This window comes from Anomaloglossus baeobatrachus, chromosome 11, assembly GCF_048569485.1.
Source record: "Anomaloglossus baeobatrachus isolate aAnoBae1 chromosome 11, aAnoBae1.hap1, whole genome shotgun sequence".
Classification (NCBI taxonomy): Eukaryota; Metazoa; Chordata; class Amphibia; order Anura; family Aromobatidae; genus Anomaloglossus; species Anomaloglossus baeobatrachus.
Window position 1 is genome coordinate 83,424,877 of NC_134363.1, and position 16,538 is coordinate 83,441,414.

The 16,538-nt window shown below is 48.4% G+C and overlaps 1 protein-coding gene across 1 annotated transcript in view; it reads left to right on the forward strand.

Moving 5' to 3' along the window:
* Nucleotides 1-16,538, forward strand: part of U2AF2 (U2 small nuclear RNA auxiliary factor 2) — a 212,022-nt gene that overhangs the window by 120,917 nt on the left and 74,567 nt on the right. The window contains exon 8 of the mRNA XM_075327678.1: nucleotides 15,643-15,765. Coding sequence (XP_075183793.1) covers nucleotides 15,643-15,765 — 123 coding nt within the window. The remainder of the gene's footprint in view (nucleotides 1-15,642; nucleotides 15,766-16,538) is intronic.

Sequence of the window (16,538 nt, forward strand, 5' to 3'; positions counted from 1 at the left end):
AGGAGACAGTCTGCAGGTCGCGTTGCGGGAGCGGTAAGTATAATGACAATGTTTATTAACTATATTATTTATTTTACACCCCCAAAAGCTCTGCAGGAGGCAGCTAGCCCTAAGAATTTACTTTAAGTAAACAATAGCTCATAGACTGATTTTAAGAGATGCACAGTAGCTTTTGTTTTTTTAACCTTTACAGCATGCTGTCCTCAAATTATATAGCAAAAACGTGCTGACAGATTCCCTTTAACCGAATAACTACAGGTTAATAGCATTTTCTTACATAACAAAAAAACACAAGTTTTACAGGAACTCTCAGAATGACTTAAAGGGAATCTGTCACCAGGTTTACAGGTGTATCTCAAATGAAAATATCAAAGTTAATTTATTTCAGTAATTCAATACTAAAAGGGAAACACATACTATATAGTTATTAGAATCCCTGATCTATTTCAAGTGTTTCTGTTAATGTTGATGATTGTGGCTTACAGCCAATGAAAACCCAAAAGTCATTAGTTAATAATTTGAATAATTACCACAAAACACCTGCAAAGTCTTTCGAAGCTTTTAAAATGGTCCCTTAGTTTAGTAGGCTATACAATCATTGGGAGACTTCTGACTTGACAGATGTTCAGAAGGAAGTCATTGACACACTTCACAAGGAGGTTTAACCACAAAAGGTCATTGCTAAAGAAGCTGGCAGTTCAGAATGTTGTATCAAAGTATAGAATGTAGCATGTCAACTATTTTGGCGTTTTGTCCCTGTGTTTTTCACTAGTGATGGAAGGACTCGTAGATACCCGAAGTTGGCGGGGATTAATCCCTGGTATCTGGCTGGATGCGGTGCCCATATAAGTCTATGGGGACAAGTATCTAGCATAAAAGGGTGGGAGCAAGTACTTCATACTTGCCGGTGCATCGGCGCAGCCGTACACTCCTGCGGCCTCTCATTCACGTTTGGGGCTGCTCATTACCTTCAGTCCATATGGACTGCTTCCTCCGCCCATCGGCGTCTGTGATTGGTTGCAGTCAGATGCGCTCCCACCCTGTGGCAGCATGTCTGAAGCTTCCAATCACAACAGACGCTGGTGGGCGAGTTTATATCATACACTCCCTGACAGAAGTTGTCGCTTATCCATGTTATGTAAATAAAAGCTTATAACCTGACTTTAAATTCATCCATTGGTTTTATAAATTATTCTTGAAAGCTGAAACCCGCCCAAATTTGGTTTAGGTTATGAAAATAAATTTGCTGCAAAGCTGAAATATTGATCATTTAATGAACGCACAGGTCAGATTTTGGCAAGACAAATGTTTTGTCGACTTGTCATATAATACACCCAATCCTAGTTTACATTGTCACGATTGGAAGAGACTGGAGATGTTTTTGACAAGCCAAGGTCCGGCAGACCCCGCAAGACAACGCCTCAGGAGGAACGTTTGTTGGTTAGAAAATCCAAAGCCAGCCCCTCTTCCACTGCAGCAGAGCTCAAACAGGCCTGGTCACCTCAAGTCCCTGTGAAAAGTAGAACAGTTTGTTGAATTCTGTCTGGAAATTACCTCCATGGTCGAATCAGTGCCCAGAAGCCAGCACTAAACAAAAGGCAATTAAAAAACCGTGTGGCATTTGCAAAGTCCCACAGCCTGATAAACAGATGGACGCTGGAAAAGTGTCAAAGGTGGATTTCTCTGATGAATCTTCAGTTGCATTACACCACAGCTGCTGCAAATACTGCATGGGACCTACTATAGCCCGTATGAATCCAAAATACACCCAGAAAACAGTTAAGTTTTGGTGGTGGAAAGATCATGGTCTGGTGTTACATTCAGTATGGGGGTGTGCAAAACATTTGCAAGGTGGAAGGCAATATCAATAGCCTAAAATATCAAGAAGTATTAGCTACCTCTTACGTTCCCAATCATAAAAGGAGGAGCATCCTGCTGCAGAATGTGACCCCATCTCATACATCAATCTTTACAACAAAGTTCCTCCTGGCAAAGAAGATCAAGGTGCTCAAGAACTGGCCAGCCCAGTCACCAGACACTAACATCATTGAGCATGTTTGGGATAGGATGAAAGAGGAAGCTTGGAAGACAAAACCAAAGAATCTAGATGAACTCTGGGAGGCATGTAAGACTGCATTCTTTGCTATTCCTGATGACTTCATCAATAAATTGTATGAATCATTGTTGAACTGCATGGATGCAGTCCTTCAAGCTCCTGGAAGTCACACAAAATATTAAATATGGCTCTAATAGCACCACAACTTCATTCACCAATGTTATGCAACATATCTTTGTATTAGAAGTTAGTTATTTGTTTGAATTTCACATTACTTTCTGTGGGCGACAACCTTTGTCTTGACCTTTGTGTTCATTAAATGATCAATATTTCAGCTTTGCAGCAACTTTTTCATAACCTAAACCAAATTTGGGAGGGTTTCAGCTTTCAAAAGTTATGTATAAAACCAATGGATGAATTTAAAGTCAGGTTACAAGCTTTTATTACATAACCGGGATAAGCGACAAAACGTCTCAGGGAGTGTACAGTAAAATAAAAATTGGCATAGGGTCCTCCCATATTGATACCCAGCACAGATGAAGCCCACGGCTACAGGCTGCAGCACCCAGCTGTGCGCTTTTAGGTTGTGCATTAAAATAAGGAGCTGCATGCGGCTTTTTTCTTCAATATATATATATATATATATATATATATATATATATATATATATATATATATAGGTCCAGAAATATTTGGACAGTGACACAAGTTTTGTTATTTTAGCTGTTTACAAAAACATGTTGCAATATGAGAGTTTTCACATCCAAATCAGAGAAAGGGTTTAGGAATCATAGCTCTGCAATGCATAGCCTCCTCTTTTTCAAGGGACCAAAAGTAATTGGACAAGGGACTCTAAGGGCTGCAATTAACTCTGAAGGCGTCTCCCTCATTAACCTGTAATCAATGAAGTAGTTAAAAGGTCTGGGGTTGATTACAGGTGTGTGGTTTTGCATTTGGAAGCTGTTGCTGTGACCAGACAACATGCGGTCTAAGGAACTCTCAATTGAGGTGAAGCAAAACATCCTGAGGCTGAAAAAAAAGAAAAAATCCATCAGAGAGATAGCAGACATGCTTGGAGTAGCAAAATCAACAGTCGGGTACATTCTGAGAAAAAAGGAATTGACTGGTGAGCTTGGGAACTCAAAAAGGCCTGGGCGTCCACGGATGACAACAGTGGTGGATGATCGCCGCATACTTTCTTTGGTGAAGAAGAGCCCGTTCACAACATCAGCTGAAGTCCAGAACACTCTCAGTGAAGTAGGTGTATCTGTCTCTAAGTCAACAGTAAAGAGAAGACTCCATGAAAGTAAATACAAAGGGTTCACATCTAGATGCAAACCATTCATCAATTCCAAAAATAGACAGGCCAGAGTTAAATTTGCTGAAAAACACCTCATGAAGCTAGCTCAGTTCTGGAAAAGTATTCTATGGACAGATGAGACAAAGATCAACCTGTACCAGAACGATGGGAAGAAAAAAGTTTGGAGAAGAAAGGGAACGGCACATGATCCAAGGCACACCACATCCTCTGTAAAACATGGTGGAGGCAACGTGATGGCATGGGCATGCATGGCTTTCAATGGCACTGGGTCACTTGTGTTTATTGATGACATAACAGCAGACAAGAGTAGCTGGATGAATTCTGAAGTGTACCGGGATATACTTTCAGCCCAGATTCAGCCAAATGCCGCAAAGTTGATCGGCCGGCGCTTCATAGTACAGATGGACAATGACCCCAAGCATACAGCCAAAGCTACCCAGGAGTTCATGAGTGCAAAAAAGTGGAACATTCTGCAATTGCCAAGTCAATCACCAGATCTTAACCCAATTGAGCATGCATTTCACTTGCTCAAATCCAGACTTAAGACGGAAAGACCCACAAACAAGCAAGACCTGAAGGCTGCGGCTGTAAAAGCCTGGCAAAGCATTAAGAAGGAGGAAACCCAGCACTGGTGATGTCCATGGGTTCCAGACTTGAGGCAGTGATTGCCTCTAAAGGATTCGCAACAAAATATTGAAAATAAAAATATTTTGTTTGGGTTTGGTTTATTTGTCAAATTACTTTTGACCTCCTAAAATGTGGAGTGTTTGTAAAGAAATGTGTACAATTCCTACAATTTCTATCAGATATTTTTGTTCAAACCTTCAAATTAAACGTTACAATCTGCACTTGAATTCTGTTGTAGAGGTTTCATTTCAAATCCAATGTGGTTGCATGCAGAGCCCAACTCGCGAAAATTGTCACTGTCCAAATATTTCTGGACCTAACTGTGTGTGTGTATATGTATGTGTGTGTGTATATATGTGTGTGTATATATATATATATATATATATATATATATAAATATTATGCGATGGTTTCTCCCCCCCCCCCCCCCCCATTTTGATACCCAGACTAGATAGTGTGACAGCTGGGGGCTGGTATTCAGGTGAAAGGGGTATACATAATATTGACAAGTACAATAATCATAATCAATACAAGGCACAGACAGCTACAGGAGGATGGAGGTCCCTGCCCGCGTGGGCTCAGTCTACAAGGGATGGGTGAGGATACAGTATGTGTGGGTAGAGCTGGCCGTGCGGCGCTTTCTCAGACTGAGGGTTACGGCAGGTTGTAGGCTTGTTGGAAGAGGTGGGTCTTCAGGTCCCTTTTTAAGCTAGTCAAGGTAGGCGAGAGTCTATGTTGTGGCAAAGCATTCCAGAGTATTGGGGAGGCACGTGAGACATCGTAGGTGCCAAGGTGGGAAGAGATGAGAGGGGAGTAGGGAAGGATATCTTGTGAGGATTGAAGATTACGTGCAGGCAAGTACTGGGAGACTAGGTCATAGATGTAGGGAGGAGACAGGTTGTGGATGGCTTTGTAGGTCATGGTTAGGGTTTTGAACTGGAGTTGTTGGGCAATGGGAAGCCAGTGAAGGGATTGGCAGAGAGGAGAGGTCGGGGAGTAGCGGGGGGACAGGTGGATTAGTCGGACAGCATAGTTTAGAATAGATTGTAGGGTTGCGTGACTGTTAGGGCCGTTTCACACTTGCGTTGTTTTGACGGAAACTGGTTCCGTCACACATACAGTACAGTTCATTTATTTACAGTGGAAGCGCAACATCATGTGGACACATGCGGGTACTGCATGAAACACAACCCGCATGATGTCACGCTTCAACTGTAAATAAATTAACTGTACTGCATATTCCGTTTCCGTCAAACCAACGCAAGTGTGAAACTGCCCTTAGAAGGGAGGCCAAAGAGCAGGCGGTTGCAATAATCCAGGTGGGAGATAAGGGCGTGCACTAGGGTTTTTGCAGCTTCTTGGGAAAGGAGTGTACAGATCCAGGAAATGTTTTTGAGTTTGAGGTGGCAGGAGGTGGAGAGGGCTTGAGAGAGAGAGAGCAGAGTCTAGGATTACTCCCACACAGCGAGCACGTGGGACTGGGAAAAGTGAGCAGTCATTGACATTGATGGCTGTGTCAGGTGGGGGGGTTCTGAGGAGGAGGAAAGATCATGAATTCTGTTTTTGTCCATGGTCAGTTTTGGGATTTGAGCAGAGAAAAAGGTTGGAATAGCAGACACATTGTAGGATTCTGGTTAGTAGGGAGGTGGTCAGGTCCAGAGAGGTTAATCTGCGTATCAGCATAGAGGTGATATTTAAAGCCATGGGACTCTGAGCCCTCCCAGGCCGAAGGCGTAGATTGAGAACAGCAGTGGTCCTAGAACTGAACCTTGGGGGACCCTGACAGATGGGGGCGAGATGAGGAAGTGGTGTGAGAGTGAGAGACGCTGAAAGTTTGGTCGGTTAAGTATAAGGCTATCCAGGATAGGGCCAAGTATGTGATGCCCAGAGATGAGCGAATTCGTAGTAGAAGGAAATGGTCTACTGTGTCAAAGGCAGAGGACAGGTCCAGGAGGAGGAGGACCGAGTAGTGTTTCTTGGCTTTGGCGGTTAGTAGGTCATTAGTGACTTTAGTTAGCGCAGTTTCAGTGGAATGATGCGGTCGGAAGCCAGATTGTAGACAGGGAGCAGGAGGAGAGGTCTAAGGACAGTTCAAGATGGACAATGCTGTTCCAGTAGTTTTGAGGCAAAGGGGAGAAGTTAATATGGGGCGATAGTTTGACACACAGGAAGGGTAAAGGGAGGGCTTTTTGAGGATGAGGAATACACCAGTTGTTAGTGATGGGTTAAAGAGATGGGTTAGGGTTGGGATAAAGACTGTGGTGAGATTGGGGATGAGGTGGGATGGGAGTGGATCAAGTGCGCTGGTTGTGAGATGTGATCTTGAAAGTAGAGTGGAAAGATGATCTTCTGTCATGGTGGAGAAACTGGATTTGGAGGAAGTAGGCTGAGCAGTTGTGAGGAGGGGCTGTGGTGATTGTAGGCCAATGCTTGCTCTGATGTCAGTTTTCTGCTTGAAGAAAGAGGCAAAGTCTTCAGCTGATAGGAGAGGGAGGTGGTGCTAGGGGAAGGAGAAAATTGAAAGTGTTGAACAGCTGTTTGGAGTTAAGAGATGAGTAGATTTGTTTTGCAGCAGTGAGTGCAGACTTGAAAGTGGTGAAGGCCTGTTTGTATGTGATAAAGGGCTTGGCGGAATGAGACCTCTTCCATCTGTGCTCAGCGATTCTTGAAGCCTGTCTCAATTCTTTAGTTTGACTCGTGTGCCTGGGTTGCCTGTTGATTGTGTGGATTTTGGTGTGTGAGTGGGGGCAGCTGATTCGAGAGCTGCAGAGATGGTGTTGTATAAAGTGGCAGCAGCATCTGCATTGTGTAGAGAAGCAATGTCTGCAAGAAGGGACTGAGAAATTGAGTGTAAATCAAGGTGTTTGATATTTCTGCGAGGGTGTGAAAGTTTGTGGAGGGGGGTTTGCATACTTGAAGAGAGGGAAAAGAATGTGAGTAGGTTGTGGTAAGACAGGGGATAGGAAAGTTAGAGATGTTAGATAGGGAACAGAGGCGAGTGAAGATGAGGTCCAGTGTGTGTGTGTGTGTGTGTGTGTGTGTGTGTGTGTGTGGCCATCTTTGTTAGTAGCGGCAGAGGACCAATGGGTGAGGCTGAAGGAGGAAGTAAGTGTTAGAAGTTGAGACAGATGAGTGGGAAGTGTCAATGCGGATGTTAGTCACCCATGATGATGGTTGGGAAGTCTATGGAAAGGAAATGTAGTAGCCAGCTGGTGAATTGGTCTAAAAAGGCGGTGGCTGGCCCTGGAGGGCAGTAAATGATATCCGGTTGGAGGGGGAGTAGATGCGGACAGAGTGCACCTCCAAAAGAGGGGAAAATAACAAAGGGTGGCAGTGGAATTGGTGTAAAGGAGCATTGGTCGGACAGGAGCAAACCAACTCCTCCACCATGTTTGTTACTGGGGTGGGGTGTGTGAGAGAGATGGAGACCGCCTTAAAGTACAGTGCAGCAGTAGACCCTTTCAGAAGGGGTGAGCCAGGCTTCAGTGATGCCAAGGAAAGGGTTTATTAGTGATGAAAAGATCATGGATGTAGGAAAGTTTATTGCAGACAGAGCAAGCGGTCCATAGAGCTCTTGTTCGTGGGACTGGGGGAGCGATGGCCGGGTGAATGAGTATGAGGTTAGAAGGGTTGTGGAAATTTTGTATTAGATTGTGGATGGCAGTTAGATGTGACAATGGGGATGTGGTGGTGAGGACCAGGATTTGGAGAGCTATCCCCAGCAGTGAGGAAAAGCAGAGAGAGTGTTAGTAAGTGGGAGCTGGAGAGGCCATAAGATGGCGTGTTTGTCTGGAGACACCAGGTGTTATGTGGAGGAACAGATCTGAGGAGAAGGTGAGGTGGGTGGGGAGGATGGAGTGAGAGATGACCAGTTCATTACAGGGTTTAGGGATCAGAGGGGTAAGTAGAAAGTGAAGTATTTTTGGGGTGAAAAGGAAGAGAAACACAAACATTGTTTACTGTGACTATGCATTCAGTTACCTCTCTGTCCCTTCTGGCCCAATTCAGGCCTAATTCATTTTCTGCACACTTATAGATCCACTAGAAGGTGGCCCGATTCTACGCATCGGGTATTCTAGAATTTACGTATTGTGTAGTTCATATATGATTCTTGTTATTTATTTATATGTGTATATGTGTATATGTGTATATGTGTATGTGTGTATATATATATATATATATATATATATATATATATATATATATATATATATATATATATATTGTTGTTGTGTGTAGTTACGAAGTGTTTGTGTAGGGCGCTGTACATGTTCTGGGTGTTGTCTGGGTGTGGCGGGGGTGAGAGCGGTGTTTGTGTGTTGCGTTGTTTGTGGAGCGCTGTGTGTCTGTAGCGTTGTGTGTGTGTTGCGCGGTTTGTGTGTGTGGTGTGTTTTGGGGGGAGGTATGTTTTGTGCAATGTGTGTTGTGCGGTATGTGCGTATATTTGTGTGTGCAGCGTTGTCTGTGTGTGGGTGTCTGTGTAGGGCAGTTGTTTGTGGTTCCCAGTGTGTGTGTGTGTGGTGTGTTGTGCAGTGCGCGTGCGTGTGTGTTGGGGGAGGTGTGCACTTCCCATCGTGCTCCATCCCCCATGCAACGCACTCACCATCGTGCTCCATCCCCTATGCTGCGCACCCCCCATCGTGCTCCATCTCCCATCCTGCGCACTCGTAAACGTGCTCCATCCGCCATGCAGCGCACTCCCCATCGTGCTCCATCCCCCATGCTGCGCACTCCCCATCGTGCTCCATCCGCCATGCTGCGCACTCCCCATCGTGCTCCATCCGCCATGCTGCGCACTCCCCATCGTGCTCCATCCGCCATGCTGCGCACTCCCCATCGTGCTCCATCCGCCATGCTGCGCATTTCCAAACGTGCTCCATCCGCCATGCTGCGCACTCCCAAACGTGCTCCATCCGCCATACTCCGCACTCCCCATCGTGCTCCATCCGCCATGCAGCGCACTCCCCATCGTGCTCCATCCGCCATGCAGCGCACTCCCAAACGTGCTCCATCCGCCATGCTGCGCACTCCCCATCGTGCTCCATCTCCCATGCTGCGCACTCCCAAACGTGCTCCATCCGCCATGCTGCGCACTCCTAAACGTGCTCCATCCGCCATGCTGCGCACTCCCAAACGTGCTCCATCCGCCATGCTGCGCACTCCCAAACGTGCTCCATCCGCCATGCTGCGCACTCCCAAACGTGCTCCATCCGCCATGCTGCGCACTCCCAAACGTGCTCCATCCGCCATGCTGCGCACTCCCAAACGTGCTCCATCCGCCATGCTGCGCACTCCCAAACGTGCTCCATCCGCCATGCTGCGCACTCCCAAACGTGCTCCATCCGCCATGCTGCGCACTCCCAAACGTGCTCCATCCGCCATGCTGCGCACTCCCAAACGTGCTCCATCCGCCATGCTGCGCACTCCCAAACGTGCTCCATCCGCCATGCTGCGCACTCCCAAACGTGCTCCATCCGCCATGCTGCGCACTCCCAAACGTGCTCCATCCGCCATGCTGCGCACTCCCAAACGTGCTCCATCCGCCATGCTGCGCACTCCCAAACGTGCTCCATCCGCCATGCTGCGCACTCCCAAACGTGCTCCATCCGCCATGCTGCGCCAGCATCAGCCACTCTGTCCCCAGCATCAGCCACTCTGTCCCCAGCATCAGCCACTCTGTCCCCAGCATCAGCCACTCTGTCCCCAGCATCAGCCACTCTGTCCCCAGCATCAGCCACTCTGTCCCCAGCATCAGCCTCTCTGTCCCCAGCATCAGCCTCTCTGTCCCCAGCATCAGCCTCTCTGTCCCCAGCATCAGCCTCTCTGTCCCCAGCATCAGCCTCTCTGTCCCCAGCATCAGCCTCTCTGTCCCCAGCATCAGCCTCTCTGTCCCCAGCATCAGCCTCTCTGTCCCCAGCATCAGCCTCTCTGTCCCCAGCATCAGCCTCTCTGTCCCCAGCATCAGCCTCTCTGTCCCCAGCATCAGCCTCTCTGTCCCCAGCATCAGCCTCTCTGTCCCCAGCATCAGCCTCTCTGTCCCCAGCATCAGCCTCTCTGTCCCCAGCATCAGCCTCTCTGTCCCCAGCATCAGCCACTCTGTCCCCAGCATCAGCCACTCTGTCCCCAGCATCAGCCACTCTGTCCCCAGCATCAGCCACTCTGTCCCCAGCATCAGCCACTCTGTCCCCAGCATCAGCCACTCTGTCCCCAGCATCAGCCACTCTGTCCCCAGCATCAGCCACTCTGTCCCCAGCATCAGCCACTCTGTCCCCAGCATCAGCCACTCTGTCCCCAGCATCAGCCACTCTGTCCCCAGCATCAGCCACTCTGTCCCCAGCATCAGCCACTCTGTCCCCAGCATCAGCCACTCTGTCCCCAGCATCAGCCACTCTGTCCCCAGCATCAGCCACTCTGTCCCCAGCATCAGCCTCCCCGTCCCCAGCATCAGCCTCCCCGTCCCCAGCATCAGCCTCCCCGTCCCCAGCATCAGCCTCCCCGTCCCCAGCATCAGCCTCCCCGTCCCCAGCATCAGCCTCCCCGTCCCCAGCATCAGCCTCCCCGTCCCCAGCATCAGCCTCCCCGTCCCCAGCATCAGCCTCCCCCAGCACGCCATGCTCCTCTGCCGACACTCACAGATCCGACCGCATACACTCACACACACTGACACAGATCCGACCGCATACACTCACACACACTGACACAGATCCGACCGCATACACTCACACACACTGACACAGATCCGACCGCATACACTCACACACACTGACACAGATCCGACCGCATACACTCACACACACTGACACACACCCGACCGCATACACTCACACACACTGACACACACCCGACCGCATACACTCACACACACTGACACACACCCGACCGCATACACTCACACACACTGACACACACCCGACCGCATACACTCACACACACTGACACACACCCGACCGCATACACTCACACACACTGACACACACCCGACCGCATACACTCACACACACAGACACACACCCGACCGCATACACTCACACACACAGACACACACCCGACCGCATACACTCACACACACTGACACACACCCGACCGCATACACTCACACACACTGACACACACCCGACCGCATACACTCACACACACTGACACACACCCGACCGCATACACTCACACACACTGACACACACCCGACCGCATACACTCACACACACTGACACACACCCGACCGCATACACTCACACACACTGACACACACCCGACCGCATACACTCACACACACTGACACACACCCGACCGCATACACTCACACACACTGACACACACCCGACCGCATACACTCACACACACTGACACACACCCGACCGCATACACTCACACACACTGACACACACCCGACCGCATACACTCACACACACTGACTATACACCGACACATTGACTATATTGCACATACGCGCTCATACTCACAACATCCGGAGATACCACATGCTTCTGGCCATGTGATCCTCCGGCATGTCCTGGGAGGTCACAACAGCACAGTATCGAGGCCGAGAAGCAAGCGATATCGCCGGATGCTGTGAGTGTGTGGATGCGATGTGTGTGTGTGAGGTGTTTGTGAGAGGGAGTGTGATCTGGTGTGTATGTGTGTGTGTGTGTGTGTGTGTGTGTGTGTGTGTATGTGTGTGTGTGTATACGTGTATGTGTGTGTGTATGTGTGTGTGTGTGTGTGTGTGTGTGTGTGTGCGCTGTTGTGTGTGTGCGTGTGGATCTTCCGCCGCTGCAGGACCTTGATGTGCTGGTAACTATGCTAGGATGGTTACCAGCGCATCACGTCCCCCACTCGCACGGGAGCCCACACCAGCATACGGCGGCAAGGCCAGCAATGCGAGGGTAAGTGTCGGCTGGGTTGGCGGCGTACGCTGATGTGGGCTCCCGTTGGGGGGGGGGGGTTGTACAGTACTCACCTGGGAGCCGTGACGTGTCAGTTCGGGGAATGCGCGGGGGGGGGGCAGAGCTAACGTCCATTGCGTGAGGGGGCGGGGCGTGGCCGAGTTGCCAATGCCTGCAGGGTGCCGGGGCGAGAGGCCAATCTTTGGGGGGGGCGGAGCCTGGGCAAGCGGCTGGCCAATCCGTGTGGGGGCGCAGCCTGGGCGAGCGGCCAATCGGTGTCGGGGGGCGGGGCCATGGCGAGCCCAGCGGCCAATCAGCTTTGTGTCACCGTAAGGACACAATGTCACCGTAAGGACACAATTTTGAAGCATGACAGACAGACAGAATAAGGCAATTATATATATAGATATGCCGACAATGTCTAAGCTGACAATGTGAGCCACATATAGTTAGAAAGCATTCTGGTGGATCACAGAAGGAAGGGGCTGGTACTCATCCTGATTACTTAACTCAAAGCTGAGCCCATCTGTAGGATAGCATAGGCAGAGATAACAGGGGGGGTCATAAAGAAAAGTAAGAAGGGGGGGCTGCATGGAGTGGTCAGTTAGACACATACCAAATGCAGAGAAAGCAGGATACACAAACAAAGGCAGCTCATTGGAAAGATGGGTACTTGTCACACATACCTGTGAATAGAGCAGACACAATGATCAGATGGAGAGTAGAGATGATGAATGAACAAGTGCATGATATAGAATTTGTGCCTAATTTATTTTTTGCACACTTATAGATCCACACGCCTGCACTTCACAATTACTAATCTGTAAGTGAAAGTAAAGAAGTACAAACATCCAAAAAATCGTTTATTTGAAATAAAATAGAAAACAGCATCCTCTTTCACCACTTAATTAACCTCAAAAACACCCCTTTAGGTCCAGTGTAATCCACATTGGGTCCCATGGCCATTCTATCTCTGCTATATCTAAAGCCACAGCGCGCAATCATGGTACATGACTGCCCACGGTGAGCTTCGAGCAGACTGAGTGAGCCATGCGATCAGCGGTGACATTACTCGGGTTAGCCACTGCCACAGCTGGAGGTTCTTGCGGTCCTCCACCTGTGACCACAGGTAACCTGTCATCAGGGTACTTCAATGAACTGAGTAACTTCACCTCAGGTGAGGTCACTGAAGTCACCTGAGGTTACTTGCGGTGCAGAGCCATATGTGGGCGGTGCAGAGCCGTGTGTGTGCGGTGCAGAGCCGTGTGTGGGCGGTGCAGAGCCGTGTGTGGGCGGTGCAGAGCCGTGTGTGGGCGGTGCAGAGCCGTGTGTGGGCGGTGCAGAGCCGTGTGTGGGCGGTGCAGAGCCGTGTGTGGGCGGTGCAGAGCCGTGTGTGGGCGGTGCAGAGCCGTGTGTGGGCGGTGCAGAGCCGTGTGTGGGCGGTGCAGAGCCGTGTGTGGGCGGTGCAGAGCCGTGTGTGGGCGGTGCAGAGCCGTGTGTGGGCGGTGCAGAGCCGTGTGTGGGCGGTGCAGAGCCGTGTGTGGGCGGTGCAGAGCCGTGTGTGGGCGGTGCAGAGCCGTGTGTGGGCGGTGCAGAGCCGTGTGTGGGCGGTGCAGAGCCCGATGTGGGGCTGTTATTTGCAATGCTGTAGTGATAACAGGTGAGTGCTGAGGCTGAATACTGACAGGGAATGTGTGTGCAGGGGGCGGGCAGGGGGAGGGGCTGGACACTAGGGCGGGACTGGACACTGAGGTCGGCCGGTGCCAGCTGTGACTGGGAGGTTTTGCACAGGAAGTGGTCAGTTTCCTTGTGCTGAATGTAAACAAGGAGCTGCAGAGAATAAAGGGTGAATTCAAGAGTAACAAAAGTTAGAAAACAAAAAATAACAATGTAGGGGTGTTTTATATGACAATACAGCACAGATTAGCTTACCAAAACTTTTTGCGTTTGTCGGACAACTCCTTTAAAGGTTAGAGCTGAGAATTAGGTCATTCCTTTATCACAAGATTACGGTAGTCTGTTTACTCAGACCAACGGCAGTCAACTGAATGCCTGTTTACACAAGCAGACCAAAGTAAGGGGTGCTTCACACATAGTGAGATCGCTACCGAAATCGCTGCTACAGCACGGTTTTGGTGATGCAACAGTGACCTCATTAGCGATCTCGCTGTGTGACACTGAGCAGCGATCTGGCCCCTGCTGTGAGATCGCTGCTCGTTACACACAGCCCTGGTTCGTTTTCTTCAAAGGCGCTCTCCCGCTGTGAAGCACACATCGCTGTGTGTGACAGCGAGAGAGCGCCGAAATGAAGCGAGCAGGGAGCAGGAGCCGGCATCTGGCATCTGGGGTAAGCTGTAACCAGGGTAAGCATCGGGTAACCAAGGTGGTTACCCGATATTTACCTTAGTTACCAGCCTCCGTAGCTCTCGCGCTGCCTGTGCTGCCGGCTCCGTCTCTCTGCACATGTAGCTGCAGTACACATCGGGTTAATTAACCCGATGTGTACTGTAGCTAGGAGAGCAGGGAGCCAGCGCTAAGCAGTGTGCGCGGCTCCCTGCTCTCTGCACATGTAGCTGCAGTACACATCGGGTTAATTAACCCGATGTGTACTGTAGCTAGGAGAGCAAGGAGCCAGCGCTAAGCAGTGTGCGCGGCTCCCTGCTCTCGCGGTTATGATCGCTGCTTCGGCTGCTGTGTTTGACAGCTAAGCAGCGATCATAACAGCGACTTACAAGGTCGCTGTTACGTCACAGAAAATGGTGACGTAGCAGCGACCTCGTTGTCGCTGTCGCTTAGTTTGAACCAGCCCTAAGCGATGCACTCTGAGCAATCTACACTAGATACTTGTAAATGAAAGTTATTTGCTAATGCATGCTGCTGATGCCCATATGCTTTAGGCTATGTGTCCACGCTGCGGAAAATGTGCGGATTTTGCCGCGGATTTCTCGCGGAAAAGCCGCGGATTTCCCGAAAATCTGCAGCTCATGCACTTCCCAGCCATTTCTATGGCATTTTACAAATGCTGTGCCCACGCTGCGGATTTTTCCGCAGCGGATTTTGTGCGGATTTTGATCCGGAAAAATCTGCAACATGTCAATTATTGTTGCGGATTTTCATCCGGATTTTGGCTTTAAAATTGGGAAAAAAAAAATTAAAAAAAAATCCACACCAAAATCCGTGGCAAATCCGCACCTTTGAAAAGGTGCGGATTTTGCGGGAAAGCTGCGGATTTTGATGCAGAAAAATCCGCAGCTACATTCTTCCGTGGACACACAGCCTTATAGATAAAAGCAGAAAACTTGTACATAAGGACTTGATCACACATAGCTATCTCTTGATGCTTTTATTTTTCCTGTGAAAAATGCAGGGTTTTACAATAACAGCAAAATTTGTTATTTCTAAAAATCTAATCCGCATTTTTTGTTTAACCTATGGTTCGCTTTTAAAAACCTGCAACAGGTAAGTTTTCAGACTGTTTACTGCAGTTTTCCAGTTTGATTTTTGCTGTAGATTTCTAAATGTTTTTTTTTTTTGGGGGGGGTGGGGGGTGGGGTCATGCTGCAATGTATCAAAGGAAGCAATATGTAAACATACCTCAAGTCTAATATTGAACTCCATGAGTAATTTGCAATTGGCAACTTTCGTTATAATTTGTTTAAACTTTTATTAGACCATGTATATAATAAAACCTTAAACAAGTTAATTTTCTTAAGAATTAGGCAGCATGTAAATTGTATGTGTCTTTTTCTTATTAGGTTAAGGAGCTGCTAACTTCTTTTGGTCCTTTAAAAGCTTTTAATTTGGTAAAGGACAGTGCTACAGGCCTTTCTAAAGGATATGCCTTTTGTGAATATGTGGATATCAACGTCACAGATCAGGTATGTAATGTGAAAAATTCTTGCTGTGAATAAAACGAATCTTATTTTGGATGAATCAAACTTTATTCTCAAATATATATAGATTTTTTCCAAATATAGCTCAGACAAGCAGTTTAACATTGTCCTGAGTTATTGGGCATAGAATGCTAACAATGTCTTTATATTTTGGATTAGTGTAAAGCACAACACTGAGAAACAGATCTTTGCACAAACTTGGACTATATGTCCACGTTGCGTTGTGTCCCTGCAGAAATTTCTGCAGCGATTTGAACAGCACATGTGCGTTTCAAATCGCTGCAGAAACACTGCGTGAAAAAGCCGATTTTCATGCGCTCTGCATGCAGCCCCCACTGTAGACAGAGCGGGACCTGCATCCAAAGCGCACGAAAGAAGTGACATGTTGCTTTTTAGAACGTAGCGATTTGGCAGCATGGATTATGCGCAATCTTCATAGATTGTGCAGGGGCCGCAGGACAAATGCAGTTATGCTGCGGTGCAGAACGCAGCGTAACTGCATACAATACGCACATGTGGGCACAGAGCCTTAAGGCCACGTCTCATTAAGCGACATCCCTAGCGAGATCGCTGGTGAGTCACGGTTTGTGTCATACCAGTGACCTCATCAGCGATCTCGCTGTGTGTGACTGTTTTTTCCCTCCCCTTCATCAAAGAGCCATAATATCATTTTTTTTTTTGTTTTAAATTTTCTATATAGTGTACTGGAAAACGAGGGGAAAAAATTTCCATATGCGGTAAAATTGCAAAAAAAAGTG